At 50.4% G+C, this 15962-nt stretch overlaps 1 protein-coding gene across 3 annotated transcripts; it reads right to left on the bottom strand.

Moving 5' to 3' along the window:
* Positions 1 to 417: 417 nt before the first annotated feature.
* Positions 418 to 14670, bottom strand: TMEM120B (transmembrane protein 120B). Of its 3 annotated transcripts, none has more exons than XM_075718715.1 (12): positions 14602 to 14670; positions 10093 to 10211; positions 8997 to 9113; positions 8159 to 8218; positions 7461 to 7556; positions 6313 to 6402; positions 3888 to 3953; positions 2864 to 2925; positions 2519 to 2611; positions 2032 to 2093; positions 1767 to 1835; positions 418 to 531 (listed from the first exon to the last, which is right to left on the bottom strand). In XM_075718715.1, the coding sequence occupies exons 1-12, from the start codon at positions 14668 to 14670 to the stop codon at positions 418 to 420; spliced, it is 1017 nt and encodes a 338-aa protein (XP_075574830.1). The 3 variants fall into 3 exon arrangements, with proteins under 3 accessions (XP_075574830.1, XP_075574829.1, XP_075574831.1); XM_075718714.1 differs by having other exon boundaries at positions 2032 to 2096; XM_075718716.1 differs by having other exon boundaries at positions 455 to 531; positions 1763 to 1835; positions 2032 to 2096.
* Between the last annotated feature and the right edge of the window lie 1292 nt (positions 14671 to 15962).

Raw genomic sequence — 15962 nt, forward strand, 5'->3', positions numbered from 1 at the left:
TGCAGAGTTCTTAAACCTTTGTAAATCCAATACCCAGAATTTAAATAATAAAACTGGAAAGTGTTAAATATCATTCCAGAATTGGAATTACAGTAGATCCCACATTCTCCCAATGCTGGCGCTTCACCGGGCAGGAGCATGCTGCTCTATATACAGAAAAAAAAAAAAAACCCCAAACCAAAAGCAAACACGTTTTGTATTAAATATACATAAATAGCAGGACCGCGGACTGGAGAGCCATGCTTGTGTAATACTGAGTCTGTGCTGGCAGAGTCTGTATCCTTCAAGAAACACGGGGACAGACAAGTCCTTCCGAGCCCGTCCACGGCATAGCTGGGGTTCATAGCAGGATCTGTCCCAAAGCCAGCGCCTGCTGCGGGCAGAGGGATGGCAGCCGGCACGCCGGGGAGGGGGGGTTCACAGCTTCTTCATTTTGTCTTTGTTTTTCTGGAGTTTAGTGTGCACCACTTTGAGAGTAGTGAGGAAGTTCCCGAGGAAGAGCAGCAGAAACGTGAATGCCAACACAAAAACCTGAGAGGGGAGAAGAAAGAGGAAAAAAGAAAAGGTGAGAGCTGAGGGTACTGCTTTGGCCACATTTAAGCGAGCTCTGATGGGGTTTGGTTGGCAAGTCCAGGGATCCATTAGCAGGAGAGAATATCGTAGCCAAATACACACCCATGCATCCAGGTGTGTGGGTTAACAAGTTTATTTTTATCATGATCATTTAAGTAGCAATTACTGCTTTTTAATATTACAATATGGATTATATTCAACATTGCTGGACTCTACCAGACAGTAAAATCAAATCATTAAGTCCAATATAATGGATTAACATTATGCTACAATATGGTGGGACATGGTTTAGTGGGCATGGTGGTGTTGGGTTGACAGTTGGACTGATGATTGTAGAGGTCCTTTCCAACCTTAATGATTCCTAGTTTTTACTTTCATTAAAAAATAATCCAGCCACCAAGCCAGGAAACATGAAATTACTCCTCTACCCTTAACTAGTTTAGTGGTGGACTTGGTAGTGTCAGGTTAATGGTTGGACTGGATGATCTTAAAGGTCTTTTCCAACCTAAATGATTCTGTGATTCTATACAAGCACTTTAGTCATCTAACAGCAGTGGCACAGGCGCGGGGAAATGACACATTTCTGCAGGAAGCCGTGTTCCTCCTGTTAAGCCAGTGAACAAAGTGAGCTCATACAGCAAGATCTGACCAAAATAAAGACCATCAGATTATCTGCACCACTGCACACGTGATGTGGTCCAATCTGGATCTACAGGAGCAACTGTATAGCTGGAAAATGGACGGACATTTTGATGGGTGCCAGCAACTGAGAAAACAAGTGGAAGGATCCCTGAAAGTGGGGCAATAAAGCGGATATGTTTGTAAAGAGATTCACTGCCATCAGATTTTTTTCATCATATTTTTGTATGTGTAACCCATGGATCAGCCATAAAGAACCACCAGCAACTCAGCAGCCACTGCTATTAAATGCCAGTATACAAGACCAATACGGAGAGATATCTACCCACACGTATTTTCTTCCCCCTACATCCTCTGCCTTTCAGTTTGTGTGGTCACCCGTGGGTGCAAGTTTCCCTACAGTAACTCATTTATTTCACGTTCTCTTGTATAGGCTCTGTGCCACACCATCCTGAGATATTTAGATGGGGTCAGATGCCCAAATATCTTTAAGGATGTGGTTAAACAACACCCCCCCACACTCCCTGCTTTTTCTGAGCAGAACCAACACCCACCTGCCATTCTTTGCACTCCTTATGCCTCGACAATCTGAAAAGCGTGATTGCGTTATAAAGCTGCCAGAACTAAAAAGAAAAGCAAAAAAAAAAAAAAAAAAAAAAAAAAGCTATTTCATTATGAGCAAAAAAACCCACCAAACCTTAGAAACATTTGCCATGGGTACATATGATCCAAAGCACCTTTTTGTGGTGCTGCAACCACAGCAGCAGACCCTCCCGAGGCCCCGCACCACAGAGGGAGGAATGGGATTGCCCAACTTACATGCCCAAAGAACAAGAAGGGAAGGAGAAACGTCAGCCCCCGCCACATCCAGGACTGAAATCCTTCTGGAAAAGGTTAAGAAGAGGTAGAGAGTGAGCACAGAAGAGCCAGGACCGGAGCTGCAGCCCTCCCCACCCAGACCACCCCACAAAGGCTACTCCTGTCCTGCTCCACAATAACCAACCAATTTAAAATGTGTACTTGAAGGTGTGGTAACGGGAGGAGGATGAAGATAGGGATGACCAAAACCTCCATCTTAACCCACTCAAGAGCTGACAGAGATCAGAGCCCTCTGCTCCCAACCCACAGCACCCGAGGAGGGGGATAAAAGCCTCGCTCCCCTTCCTGCCGCAGGACACGGGCAGCAGGGCAGGGGGGCGGCAGCTCTGCAAAGCTCGCTCTCGGAAAGCCACACAGCCCTCTGCCTACCACTGCATCTAAAACCCGTGCAAAAACTTTGCAAACCAAGTACTGCAGAAAACCTCACCTACTGTAAGGTCCAAGTGGTTTCTCTCCCCCAAAGCACGGAGTCTGTAAAGGCAGCCCCTTTGATAATAATACTGTAGGAACTGGACGCAGCCTAGAGAAGGAAAGAGAAAACATCGTTGCACTGGCTATTCAGAAGTATGATAAACGTAACAAACTATTTTAATAATGTTTAATCCGACAGCATTTAATTATTGTCTATATTTGTACATTGTGTATTTGCATGGTATGGTTTATATTTGTACAGTTTAATACTCCAGTATTTACCAAGCAAAGTGTTTTCTTCTAAGCACGTAAGAGACAAAACTATTTCATCCCGTGAATTAGCAAGGTAAGATATACTCACTCTGAAATATTGAAAATGCTAAAAATTGACTGCGAAACATTTGATACATGAGTCCGTCTGGCCTGAAAGCAAAATACAAAGGAAGTCTATTTGTTTGATAAAAAGCGTACGATGCAGTGCCCTTCCCCTTCACCGCCAAGCCAGGTCCCATTAGCAAACGAAGCAAGCAGCTGGTATCCAGCCCGCTCCACCCCATCGGGAGCCCAGAGACCATGCTACAGCCACACATCCCAACTCTGGCATGTAGGAAATGCTCCGATTGATTAGGTTTCCCCTCTCAAATGCGTATGAATGCTGCCCCCTCTTATTCATTTCCTTATCACAGTTTTCTCTAGGCAGCAATCAGCCATTCAGCAGCGTCTGGGTCAAGAATCCAAGCGGTGGAGCAGGGGGTGGTTGCGCTCCTTATCCTAAGGGCAGTTCAGGATAGACAGGGGACCTTCTGCTCCAGCCGCTACGCCATCCCATTACAGACTGAGAAGCAGAAACATTTGTTGGTTTAAAACAATTTTTAATTATTAATTAATCAGTCCATGCCAAAGTTGAGACAGGATGCACAGGGGCCGTACGCGGGGCGCATCACTGCATTGTTTGACCAACACCACCACCCATTGGAAGGTAACTTGCATTTTTGGCTTTATACTCGGTTTGTAATCTGGGCTCAGTAAAAGCACCAAAGAGATTCATTTTGTGGTGTCCTCCCTCTCAAGCAAAGTGCTGCTTGTTTGCTTAGATACACAGAGAGAGAAACTGGGAGACTTGAGGAGATCTTGCTACCATCAGTGCAACTACAGCTTAGGGTTTGGGTTTCTTTTTTTTTTTTAATCAGCAATGTAAATACAAACTTGCAGCGCTGTACTTAGCATTGAAAACATCTGTAACATCAGACAAATATTAAGTCTGATGCTTCACCGTGTGCTCATGTGGCCACAGCTTCACAGTCATACTGGTTTTAAATGCTTAAATGATGCAAACACTTTGCAACAGGCTTGAAAGCACCTCAAGCAGGCGAGAGCAGACTCACCATGTTAACATTACTCCAGACAGGAATGTGGAGACGTAGTGATGAGATACCCACCAGCCTTTGATCCTGAACAGCAAAAACATGGCAGTTAGACAAGAAACATGGATTTTTAGCATTATAAGTCTGGCTTTAAAGGAGGAAAAAAAAAAAAAAAAAGAAAAAAAAAAAGATCCTGACTTGGGGGAGAATGGGGGCAGGGAAGAAAATAGATGGCCCAACTCAAGCAAAAGGGGTGCTGCAGAGCACTCTCCTGACAGTATGGCTTAGCTGGGGGCACAAATCCACGACTTCTGGAGGGAGGCTCAGGACCAGGGCACATCTCGCGTGCTCCCACGAGCCCTCCAGCACAGCGAGAAGCAGCAGTCCCCACAGCACGACATACCGTGGTGACTAATGATGCACAAGTTTCAGCCCACACACCCCTTTTTTTTTTTTTCCATGCCGTGCAAATAAGTGACATTTCCAAGTACTTCCTATGAGGTGGCTGTTTCTTTCAGACAGGAACGCTGCAGAAAGCTCAGAAAATTACAGTAAAGTGAGCAAAGGCTGTAGCAAGGCAGAATCAAGAAGTGAAAAGCTGCCCCAGGGATGGTACTGCTTTGGAAACTAAGCCAACACGATGGGTTAATTTGGGGCATTTCCAACCAAAGGTGTGTGACCTCCAACACAAGACAGCACCGAGCCACTGTGACCCACCTCTGTAGATGCAGCGAGCGCAGGCTCAGAGGTTTCTCTGCTGGCCTCAGGCAAGCTATTTTACATCCCCATGCTTGTTTTTTTCCTCTTAGTCTCTGGCCCCACAGCAATCCTCCCCCTCTCTGGAAAGCACCCCAAAACAAGACATCCCACCCGCAGCAGCCCTGGGGACAGCTGTGCTTGCGGAAGAGACTGCTTCATCCCTGCTGCCCGTGGTCAGTGCTGGGAACTGTGTCCTTGAGCAGCTCCCAGAAATCAGCACATTTTTAAGATTTTGCCCCAGGGCAAAGCAGGAGGGCCCTGATTTTCCCACCGTACATGCCACACCAGTGCCCACCTCCAGGCGGAAACCCCCTCTTGCATCAGGAGCAGGGGCCACAAGCATCCTGCCGGTAATACCAAGACAAGGCTCCCAGAAATGCTCCCTCCCATCCCCATTTCGAGGAGATCGTGGAAGCAACTGGCTTCAGAGAGGGAAGAGACTGGCTGAAACAAGGAGCCACAAGCTGCTCCCAGCTGATCGTTAGGCATTGCCACTTAATTAGGACAACACTGACTCCTGCCACTAACACAAGCACTGGTCCACCCCTGTTCACACACCAAGGGAGCATACAAGGTCTCTGTGCAGCATTCAGAGCAGGAATGAGTGCGTGAAGCTGGGCTAATGCGATGCTGCCCGCACAAAAGTTGGCAAACGATGCATTAGAAGCCAAATTAATTAATGCAACGGGGAGCTGCAAGTGTTGCAGCAGCAGCAGCAGCCACTCACCCAGCTGCAAACCGACATGCAGACTCATGCCTGGGAAGAGATGTGGCAATTGCTGCGGTTTCCCTGTGCCGGCCTATCTGGATGATGAAAACCAGGGACATGCAACCATCAGGTTATTGCTAAAATCTAACACCAGACTCCAGGTTGCACCCCTGCAAATAAGCAAGGAAGGGGCGATGCCAAACCAGCACAGATCCAACACAGCTTAAATGGGACACTAAAAAATTCCTGCAAAAGGAAGAACATCCTCTCCATGCTCATCTCATTTGCTCTTTCTAACGAGCTTTCCCACTTGAAAGCTCCTCATTCCCATCCAGGTTAAGTTACACAAGTGCAAACTCGAGCAATTTCTCGACTCAGACTTAATGGAGATGCTCCAAGAGTGATTCACCATCAGGACCTCAGCACCCTGCCTTAGGATACTAAAAGTGCCATAAAGAAACGAGGGCCTGGAGTAAGGATTATCTTTTGGTTAACCTCCCAGGGTTTTACTTGCGTTCCCAGCTCTTTATGCAATTATCTCCTAACTGCCAACTTTCCCTCAACGTGACTGTAATTTAGTCGAACACTTCAGGAGACGTGGCAGTGACCTGTGAGGCAGCCACGCTAACCGCAGGGCAGAGAGCCACTACCTTGGGTTGGTCCTTTCACCAAACACACACGCTTACACTCCAGACCACATTTACAACTAACCCGCAGCTACCAAGAACATCCAACACTTTGGACAAAGAGCTTACGGACTTTTAGGAATTGCACCTTCTCCTCCCTCCCCAGATCTCAGGTGGCCACATCTGCCCTTGGAAGCAACCAGGGAGGGGGACAGAGACAACAGACCCTGCAGAGAGACACCAGCATCTCAGATTTCCTAGGCTTCGGTGTGAAGCTGAATCCCCTTCTGTTGCTTGTTTTTCTTTAAAGGACATTTCATGCTTTAAATAGTTTTTGCAGGTGGCACAGTACCTTGATCCATTGCTAATGAGAATGCTTTCCCGTATCGTCAGTGTGCAATAATACCATACTAACAGAAAGTTAAACACTTCATCTGTCACCCTGTTAAACAGAAAAAACACACAGTTAAAAAAAAAAAACAAACCTGTTGATTATAAGACACATTAAAAAAAAAATTCCTATTTTTCCTCCCTCCCCTTGGGCAAATGAAAACCTGCCCCAAGTGAGCCATGGACACAAAACCCCAGTCCTGAACATCTCCAATCCACATGCAGAGCCACGAGCATCGGCATAACCACTGGGCTCAGAGTCCTTTCCTCTGGGAAGTGCCCTGTGATATAACCCTGCAGATCTTGAGCCGATAAGCAGGTACACAGAGATGACATTAATTCCTTCTGAAGGAGAGAAAGCACCATGGAAGCAGCAGATGATCCAATTTAGAGAGGCATTTCCAGGCTAATTCAATGAGGAGATTCCATGAGATCTATATAAATCCAATCAACTGAAAGAGCAGAAGAGCATTACACTCTGGGGGGGGGGGGGGGGAAAGCCTTTATTTTGCCATTTGCAGACCCCTGAAGCCAGGGGGATTTGGGGCAGACTCTGTATATGGCAGCATTGTCCTTTGATTCAGTCACCCCAGACCCAGAGAGACCTCAGTGGAAGTGCCTGGCTCCAACACCTTCCTGTTTTTTAAGCAAAACTGAACAGTGGAAGCTTGTTGGTGCTCAGATACGTTATCGTGACCTAGAGATAACATTTCAGGTCTAATCATTTCATGCAAATCCTCTCCTGTTGTGTTTGCAACCCCACAGCTGCAGCACGGTGCCAGTCCCTGCCTGGGACAACCCGTGAGGAAAACCAACTGCTTGTTCCCAAGCACAGCATGATGCCAGAAAAACAACAGATCGGGAAACACAGTGTTGGACTTCTCTTGGTTGCAAGAGACTCCAAAAAAAGTTAAACAAGGAAAAGCAAGCAGCTAAAATACAGGTCCTGCCAGCGTTGAAGAAGAGGTGCAGAAGCTGTCCTGCTGTCCAACTGCTCAAAGCCTAAGCACTGCCAGAGCCCATCTCACCATCCTTAACAGAAGATAAGTTAGTTCAAACCCACCACATTTTCATTCAAAATACTTGATTAAAAGTAAAAACGCAGCTTACCTGTAGTGTAGAATAAACCTGCAGGCAACAGCCCCGAGTAACAAGATTATCGTCAGATAAAGTTTGAACTTCTCATACTCGTCCTTGTAGGCGAACCTGGAAGGGAACAGCCACAGCTTATGGACACAAACGAGTTTTCTACTGGAACGTGGCTTCACTTTTTTCAAACCAGATACAAATCCACATGCCAAGCCCAGAGACAGAGGTTTTGCTTGAAACATTTAGAAAACCAGTGGACAGCAGTGAAAGGCAGCATTCTGCCTGCAGGGTCCGTCTAGGCTGCACGACCATTATGCTGCAAGACAATGGCTTAAGTCCATAAGAGCTGGTTTCTGGGTTGGCATAATAAGATTTTTTAAAAAAAAAAAAGCCAACCCAAAAAACAACAACCCACACTCCATTTTCTGGAGCACCATATGCCTAGAAGTCACAATACCATTTTTCATTGCAGAAAAAAACCAAACGCTTACAATTAAGGCAACAGGCTGCGCTGGGCTTAAAAGCAAGTGATGGACAGAATCCATCCGAGCTACATGAAGCGTTAGCTTGGCCCCATGTCATGGTCCAACTTGCCCACCCTTGACATTTCATCTTTTATTAGATCTAAGAGAAACCCATTCCGGTCTCTGGACTTCAGTTCATATCCACAGCTGGCCCCAGAGAAACACAAATTCACACCCAAGGAAACACTCACTCACTTTGCTTGGTTACTCAGGAGAGTTACATTCACGTTTCCCAGCACCAGATTTAAGTACAAGCTGGAAGACAAAAGACAAGAGCAGACCCAAGTAAGTCATCTTATTTGAACACTGCAGGATGACCCAGATCGGAGCTGAAGAGACCGGCATATCTGCCAAAGCCATATTTGCTGTAGGTTTTTAACTAAGGCAAACTGGAGAGATAGACTACAGAAGAGGATTTAAACGTGGAAAGATTGGTCAGTGTTTCCAAGAAGTCAGAAAAAAGGTTTATTTTCCTGGTCCCTTTTCTGCGCTACAGTCTAAGGACAAGATACGTAGTGTGCACTGTCCAAAACCAAAAATAACAAGGAGAAATTGGAAGAAAAGTTTCTGACAGAAACTTCTGAGGGGCTGCAGCGTCGCACAGCCCTTGAGAACTGAAAAAAATCTGTCCTAGCAACCCCACTTGAAGCAAAGTATAAAATTTAACTCAGCTGAAAACACTATTTAAAAAAAAAAGAAAAGAGAGCAAATTCTTGTGCTGATTCAGTTTAAAAAAAAGTAGCACAGGAAAACATCAGTGTGAAACAGTGAATTGCATGATCTCTTGCCAATGCAGGGTTACTTCTATTTTAACAAGAAAACCTGCACTGCCTACACGCAGTACATTTATATACACTTCCAGCTAATAAATTCTGTGTACAACTGACACAGCAGCTCAGCCAGAGATTTATGACTAATCCTGTTTTACATGAATTTCTTCAACATGCACATTATCCTTCAGGAACAACACCGCTGCAAACACTTAAAAAAATCAGCTTTCCCAGAGCGCACACCTCCCTGGCGAAGCACGTACCCGTTCTTCTTCGGCAAGTAGGCTTCCATGTCGAAGAAGGCATTTTGCCTCTCCTTGATCTGGGTGCTGATCTCCTGAATGAGAGCAAACTCTTCAGGACTCGCTCTGGGCTTGCACCTGCAAGAACACAGAAACAACATATTCCTGTTCATGTTTTTACCTCCTTTTTATTTAAAGGAAAATAATGTTGTCATAAAGTCCATGCTGTTAAAAAACTAACTGCGTGAGCTGAATGCCATTGCGCACTTTGCTCCTGTATTTCTCCAGCACCACTTAGCTTACCGTGATTTTATTTCACTGCCTGGTTTATGCCATTGTAGGTTATTTCAACCTGCTGATTGATAAATCAGCTTCTCTTTTCATCTCAGCTCAGTGACAGGATCCTATGCTTCTTCCCTAGCAAAGCACTTAAGGAATATTCTGCTTTTTTGCTGGAACGCCTTCCACTTTGGGAACTTTGCGCACGGTTTCAGGCACTGCTCTTGCAGAGGCTGCAGCTCTTTAGGCATGAAATATTTCAGATGTAACAAAACGCACAGCTGATGATTTACTGACAAACTGCGGATTTACCAATTAATGTAAAACAGAGAGCAGAACATAGCAGCGCTAGCAACCCGTGGTGTTGGAGGCGGTGCTTTCAGACCTGCACATAAGGAATTTAGCCCCTGGCTCCCAGGGATCAGCCAAGCAGCCAAAGACAGTTCCCTCCCATAAATCCACCCAGGAGCAAGTTATACCTTCAGGTTCAAGGACTGATGCTGCTCTTCCAGAACGGCTTACAGAGCAAAGCTTTGCTCACCTAGAAAAACACACGGACCAAGAGCTGTACGGTCCTGCAGCGTATGGCACATGCTGTAAGGATGGAGACTCACACAGGCTCCCCCAAAGATCTTTACTTACAGGACTCCATCTCTCATGGGGTTACGAACATTTTACCTGGCTGTGATAGATGGAGGCGACTCAAGAATAATACGGAGCAAAATTAGCAGCACAATGCAGATTGCGTGTTAAAATGCTAAAAATCCAAACATTTCAGCACTTTGGGAAGGGGAAACATCCCATCCCTGCCTCCTCCACCCTCCAGGTCTCCTGTTACCGTTGCAGGCTGCGCTTCAGATCCCGTAGTGTCTTCTTCTGCCGGTGTATGGAGCTGCTGCAGGCTGTCTGCAAGCTGGTGACTTCTTCCAGTTTCTGCCTGTAAACTTTATGTGTTTCCTGCAGGAGAAGAGGAGATGATTGGTAGGAAGAGCCCTTCTAGGTTACATATTGCATTTGGTCCTCACCTCTGAAGGAAGCAAGCAAAACCCTGTTTTTCTGGGAGTCAACAGGCACCCCTGCAAATAAGCAAGGAAGGGGCGATGCCAAACCAGCACAGATCCAACACAGCTTAAATGGGACACTAATAAATTCCTGCAAAAGGAAGAACATCCTCTCCATGCTCATCTCATTTGCTCTAACGAGCTTTCCCACTTGAAAGCTCCTCATTCCCATCCTACCCTGTAACGAAGCCCCTAATCTTCTGTTTGATCCCAATCTGTCCCCATCAAATGAGTGACTAAATCACAGAGCAGGAACTCTGATTTCACAGCCAGATTAAATCAGGGGAGAAAAGAAGAAAGATGAGGACCCAGGGGGTGGGAAAGACACAAAACCAGCCACAAATCCACACCTTGGGGTTTAGATGCCTCCTGGCCACCACTGCCATCTCAAGCAACCTACGCCCATACTCTGGTTTAAGAGCTTAACCCATCCCTTCCCTGCGGCATTAGATGCTCCTGGAGAGGAACTTTATCACAGCTCATTGATCCTCTGAAGCCCTGAACTAGTGATTGACTGGCCGTAAGGAGGACACAGGAGCCAACTGCAAGCCCACCGAGAGATGCCTCTGCTCTCACACCCCTCCCTCTGCTCGGGAATAAATCTGCTCTGCTTTTCTGCCCTCTCCAATGATTTCACCACCTTCCCAAGTGCAGGGAGACCTCAGGAAGGTCTAACCAGACACCAAGCAATGCTCTCTGGGAAAATTTTAAGATCTATAATAACTTGGAAAAACAAGTTTTCAGAGTTAGTGCCAAGAGAAGGCGTGGGTTAAATGGCTATTTGCACGGCTGCTTCATCTACCGGCACATCAACAACCACCAAAATTACCACCAGGTTTCCCAGAGCATAAACACAGTGGTAAAACCATACAAAACAAATCCTCCTCATTAGGATCTGGCTGTTAGCTGTTCATTATTTACAGGAGCAATGCAAAACAGGCTCTGGTACCCAATTTAAAAACCTTAATAACCAAACTAACCATGTCCAGGCACTGCAGCTCTCACTGTTTCAGGATTGGTTTGGCTTTGCTTAGCCCAGGCAGGGCTTCAGGGCTCACTGGATTGCACAGTAACTCCTTCTGCTTCTCTAGATGTCACGCAACGGCATCTTTTAAAAGGCTGGTTCAAAGGGTGTAAGAAGCTCTTTGCCAAAAAAGTGTTCAAGTATTTATTGGAAACACAAACAGGCAACTTGAGAACTGATAAATTCTACTGTTAGCCAAAAACATCAGGATAATGATTTCCAAATGACACTGGTATTTAGAAGAACATAACATTTGCTAGTAGCGAGGTTATTTATTCATCAAGGGAGGCAATTGCTTACAAAGGGGACCCACCAGCAGCGTAGGAAGCTCAGCACTGCCTTTACATTAACGCGTATAACCCGCAGGCCAAATACCTGCCCGGAGGGTCGGGTTTGGCCACAGCTCTCTCCACATAGGAAACAACGCACGCTGAAAAACAAAGGACCCGCGCACCAGGGAGAGGAGTATTTTTGCCCCGAGTTGACGAGCTCCCAGCAGAGGTGTCAGAGTTGCCTCTGCACCCAAGTTTACAAGATTTACAGTGCCGGGGCCATGACTGCCCATCTTGTAAGTGGAAATCGCTCTGCCCAATTTGCCTGCAGACTAAGGGCAGGCAGCAGTCCAGCATGGCAGCCCCACGCCGCAACTGCTTTATGCTTTCTATAGGTACTCCAAGGTCTATTTTCCATTGCACTTGCAACAGCCCTGCATGTGGTCAGCACTTGTTCATTTGCAGGACTTAAATCACATTCACAGGGAGCCCTTGCAGGGCTTTTTCCCAATCAAAATCTGGTTTACATGTTCACATGCAAGGTTTAATTAAGAAGTTGTTGCAGGGGAACTTGCATTTTCCTATAGCATGGAAGACCACGGAGGTGCCACAGTCAGGGGAGGGGAGGTAAGAATCTGTGGCACTCCCTGCTCCAAAACTGCAATGCCCCACAGCTCTGAGCTCTCCGTCTCAGGCTGCTGCTCCAGCGACAAGGTGCTGTCCTGGCAACCCCAATTACAAAACCCCACAGACATGGCTGGTTAGAAGTGCTTTGCAAACCTGGATATCCCTCAACCCCATCTCATAGCTGGTCCTCACCGCCCCAAAGGGATGCTCAGTGCTGCTACGTGGCAGCACCATCCCCTTCAAAGCCCCTCAAGTTGGAGCTCCCCACATACAAGCGTAGCCCCAAGTGCCCCGTGCCAGCCACCCAGCCCATCAGGGGCAGGAGCTACGACCGGAGTCCAAGGTCCTCCTCTGCAGAAGGAAGACACAGCCCCTGACCCAGAACTTACAATGCAATTATAAAATACGAGATGGGGCAGAAGTGCAATGAAACAGAGATCGTTTTGCCTCACGGGGCCGGCACTGCTCTCAACACACAAAAAAATCTGCCCACCATCAATTTCTTTCCCCGCTGGCATTGCACAAGAGACCCTTTTAGTGGAGGTGACCAAAGTACCTTGGAAAACACCAACGGGGAGCTCCTTCCAAATGCAAGCAGCAGCTCCCGCATGGCCCCGGACCAGCATTTCCAGCCAGAGATGAGAGTCAGGCCAGCCAAAAAGGGCACTGAAGGGGGATGATGCAGGCATGGAGGGGGTCAGGTTGCTGCTGGGAAAACAACGCTCTTCAAGAGCAAAGGATGCTGCGAGTGTGTCCAAAAAGCCACGTGCAAGCATAAGCGTGAGCAGACACAGACATCAAAGTACTTTCTTACTAAACAGTTGGGATTTTTACTCCACACATCAAGGTTTGACTTGGATCCAGTTGGGGAGCACAGAGCAGCTCCTCCAAAGCACACTGAAGCACGACCAGCATCTCGCAGAGCTACGTCCTCAGAACAGCGCCGCGTTCCCCTCTTCTGCAACGCCGCCTTCAGATATGAACTCAGCTTGTGAGCCCTGAAGTTCTCAGATAATGGATGTTATTCCAACTTTTCACCTCCCCAGCGCTAACCACCTGGGCAACGATACCTCATGCCACCAGCAGCTGCCAGCCCATCTAGAAGCACTTCTACTTTCCTTTCACGGCTGGGGAAACTGAGGCAGGGATACGTCATTGACATTTTGCTGTGGTTTAGGTCAGACTTAAGCAGCACGCTCAAGGAGAAGGCCGGTCGGCGCACACAGCAAACAAGTGATCAACAAAACCACGCCAGCTGGTGCTCCCCCCCAACGCCCAACCACCACCTTTCCTTCTGCTAACAAGCGTACAACCTGAACTGACTTTTAATTAAGACAACGAGCTAAATCTGGAAATCGCACTTTTTTTTTTTTTGCGGCGCACGTTCTGTTTAACAGCCTAAAAGTGGCTAACAGCCATGCGGAGCGAGAACAGCCGGTCGTGTTTTAAAACTGCCTTAAAGATTTAAAGCACGTGTATAGGTGCAGCATTGATGACATACAGGGAAAGGAAGGTTTCTGGAGATAAAAGCATCTTGCAGAAACAGCTCTCAGCCCCCACTCTCATGTCCTTCTGTCCCTCAACACGCTTTTGCAAGGCGGACAAACAGCACTGGAGTCCCTGATGTCCCACCTCAGGAAATGAAACTCTGGCCAGGCGCTGCTTGCAGCACAGGCATTACCTGCGTCGCTCCTTGTGCCACGCAACGGGCGCACCAGAACGCCAGGTCCCCCTGCTCCAGCCTCGCTGGAGCGGGAACCGTGGCACCGCGTCCCCTCGGGTGCCTCATCACACTCACCCGGGGCACGGCCACGGTTTTGCACGGGATGTCCCGTGCGCGCGCAGCACGGGGTACCGGGGGGTACCGGTACATGGGGGTACCGGGGCACAGCGGTATTTCTGGGGTGCCGCGCGAGGATGCGCATCCACGCGCAGCTGTGCTTCGTGCATGCACCCCGGGCCTGCGGCGAAGGCGTCGAAGGCGTCGCGCACGCGTGGCCCGCCCGGGCGCAGCGAGGAGGGGGTGCGCCCTTCTGCACCCCTGGAAGCTGTGGGTGCCTCCCGGGGAAGCGGTCAGTGGAGGGGACCCCCGGGGGGTGCGCACCCCGCGCTGCCGGCCCCGGGCCCCCTCCCAGCCTGCGGCAGCGCGGCCGGGCCCGGGGGGAGCCCCGAGGGGGGGAGCCCGGGGCAGGGCGGGGGGGGGGGGGGGGGAGCCGGCGCCGCCCCCCGCCCCGTGCAGCGCCGCGCAAAGCGATGCAAAGCGAAGCCGGGGAAGGCAGCGCAGGGCAGGGGCAGAGAAGCAGCGGACGCGAAGCCGGGCGAGGCACCGCGACGCCGCGCAGCCCCGCCGCCCCCCGCCTCACCTGGAGCTGCCGGAACTCCTCCTCCAGCTCCCGCCACTCGCCCCGGCACCGCTCCAGCTGCACCCTCATGGCGGGGGCTGCGCGGTGCAGCGCACCCGGCGGCGGCGGCGGCGCGAGCCCGCAGCCCCGGGGCCCGGGGGCCACGTGCGCCCCTGACGTCATCGCGCGAGGCTGGGCGCGGCGCCGTAGCGGCGCGCGCCACCCGCCGCCCCGCCCCGTCCCCCGCCCGCCTGAGGCGAGGGCTCTGCTCGGCCCCCCCCCGCCCGGCCCCGGTCACCCCGTGGGGCCCCCCGCGCCCCTCCCGGGTCCCTTCGTGCTGTGGCAGAGCCTGAAGCGCTCCGTGGGGCTGGGGGGGTAAAACCCTGCGTGTGGCGCTGGCGGAGCCGCCGTGCCGAGGGGACAGACCCCCGGAGGGACCCGCTCCCTGAGGTGACCGCACACCCGGGGACAGACCCCCGGAGGGACCCGCTCCCTGAGGTGACCGCACACCCGGGGACAGACCCCCGGAGGGACCCGCTCCCTGAGGTGACCGCACACCCGGGGACAGACCCCCGGAGGGACCCGCTCCCTGAGGTGACCGCACATTTGGGGACAGACCCCCGGAGGGACCCGCTCCCTGAGGTGACCGCACATTTGGGGACAGACCCCCGGAGGGACCCGCTCCCTGAGGTGACCGCACATTTGGGGACAGACCCCTCAGAGGGACCCGCTCCCTGAGGTGACCGCACATTTGGGGACAGACCCCTCAGAGGGACCCGCTCCCTGAGGTGACCGCACATTTGGGGACAGACCCCCGGAGGGACCCGCTCCCTGAGGTGACCGCACATTTGGGGACAGACCCCTCAGAGGGACCCGCTCCCTGAGGTGACCGCACATTTGGGGACAGACCCCTCAGAGGGACCCGCTCCCTGAGGTGACCGCACATTTGGGGACAGACCCCCGGAGGGACCCGCTCCCTGAGGTGACCGCACATTTGGGGACAGACCCCCCGGATGGACCCGCTCCCTGAGGTGACCGCACATTTGGGGACAGACCCCTCAGAGGGACCCGCTCCCTGAGGTGACCGCACATTTGGGGACAGACCCCTCAGAGGGACCCGCTCCCTGAGGTGACCGCACACCCGGGGACAGACCCCTCAGAGGGACCCGCTCCCTGAGGTGACCGCACATTTGGGGACAGACCCCCGGAGGGACCCGCTCCCTGAGGTGACCGCACATTTGGGGACAGACCCCTCAGAGGGACCCGCTCCCTGAGGTGACCGCACACCCGGGGACAGACCCCCGGAGGGACCCGCTCCCTGAGGTGACCGCACATTTGGGGACAGACCCCTCAGAGGGACCCGCTCCCTGAGGTGACCGCAC

The sequence above is a fragment of the Pelecanus crispus genome, chromosome 11 (genome assembly GCF_030463565.1).
Source record: "Pelecanus crispus isolate bPelCri1 chromosome 11, bPelCri1.pri, whole genome shotgun sequence".
NCBI lineage: Eukaryota > Metazoa > Chordata > Aves > Pelecaniformes > Pelecanidae > Pelecanus > Pelecanus crispus.

Coding starts and splice junctions, on each gene's coding strand:
- TMEM120B (XM_075718714.1), bottom strand. CDS start 14,670: ATGAGGGTGCAGCTGGAGCGGTGCCGGGGCGAGTGGCGGGAGCTGGAG. Junction 8,219..8,996: donor TACTTGCCGAAGAAGAACGG/GTACGTGCTTCG, acceptor TTTGTCTTCCAG/CTTGTACTTAAATCTGGTGC. Junction 2,097..2,518: donor CCACTTGGACCTTACAGTAG/GTGAGGTTTTCT, acceptor AACCTTTTCCAG/AAGGATTTCAGTCCTGGATG.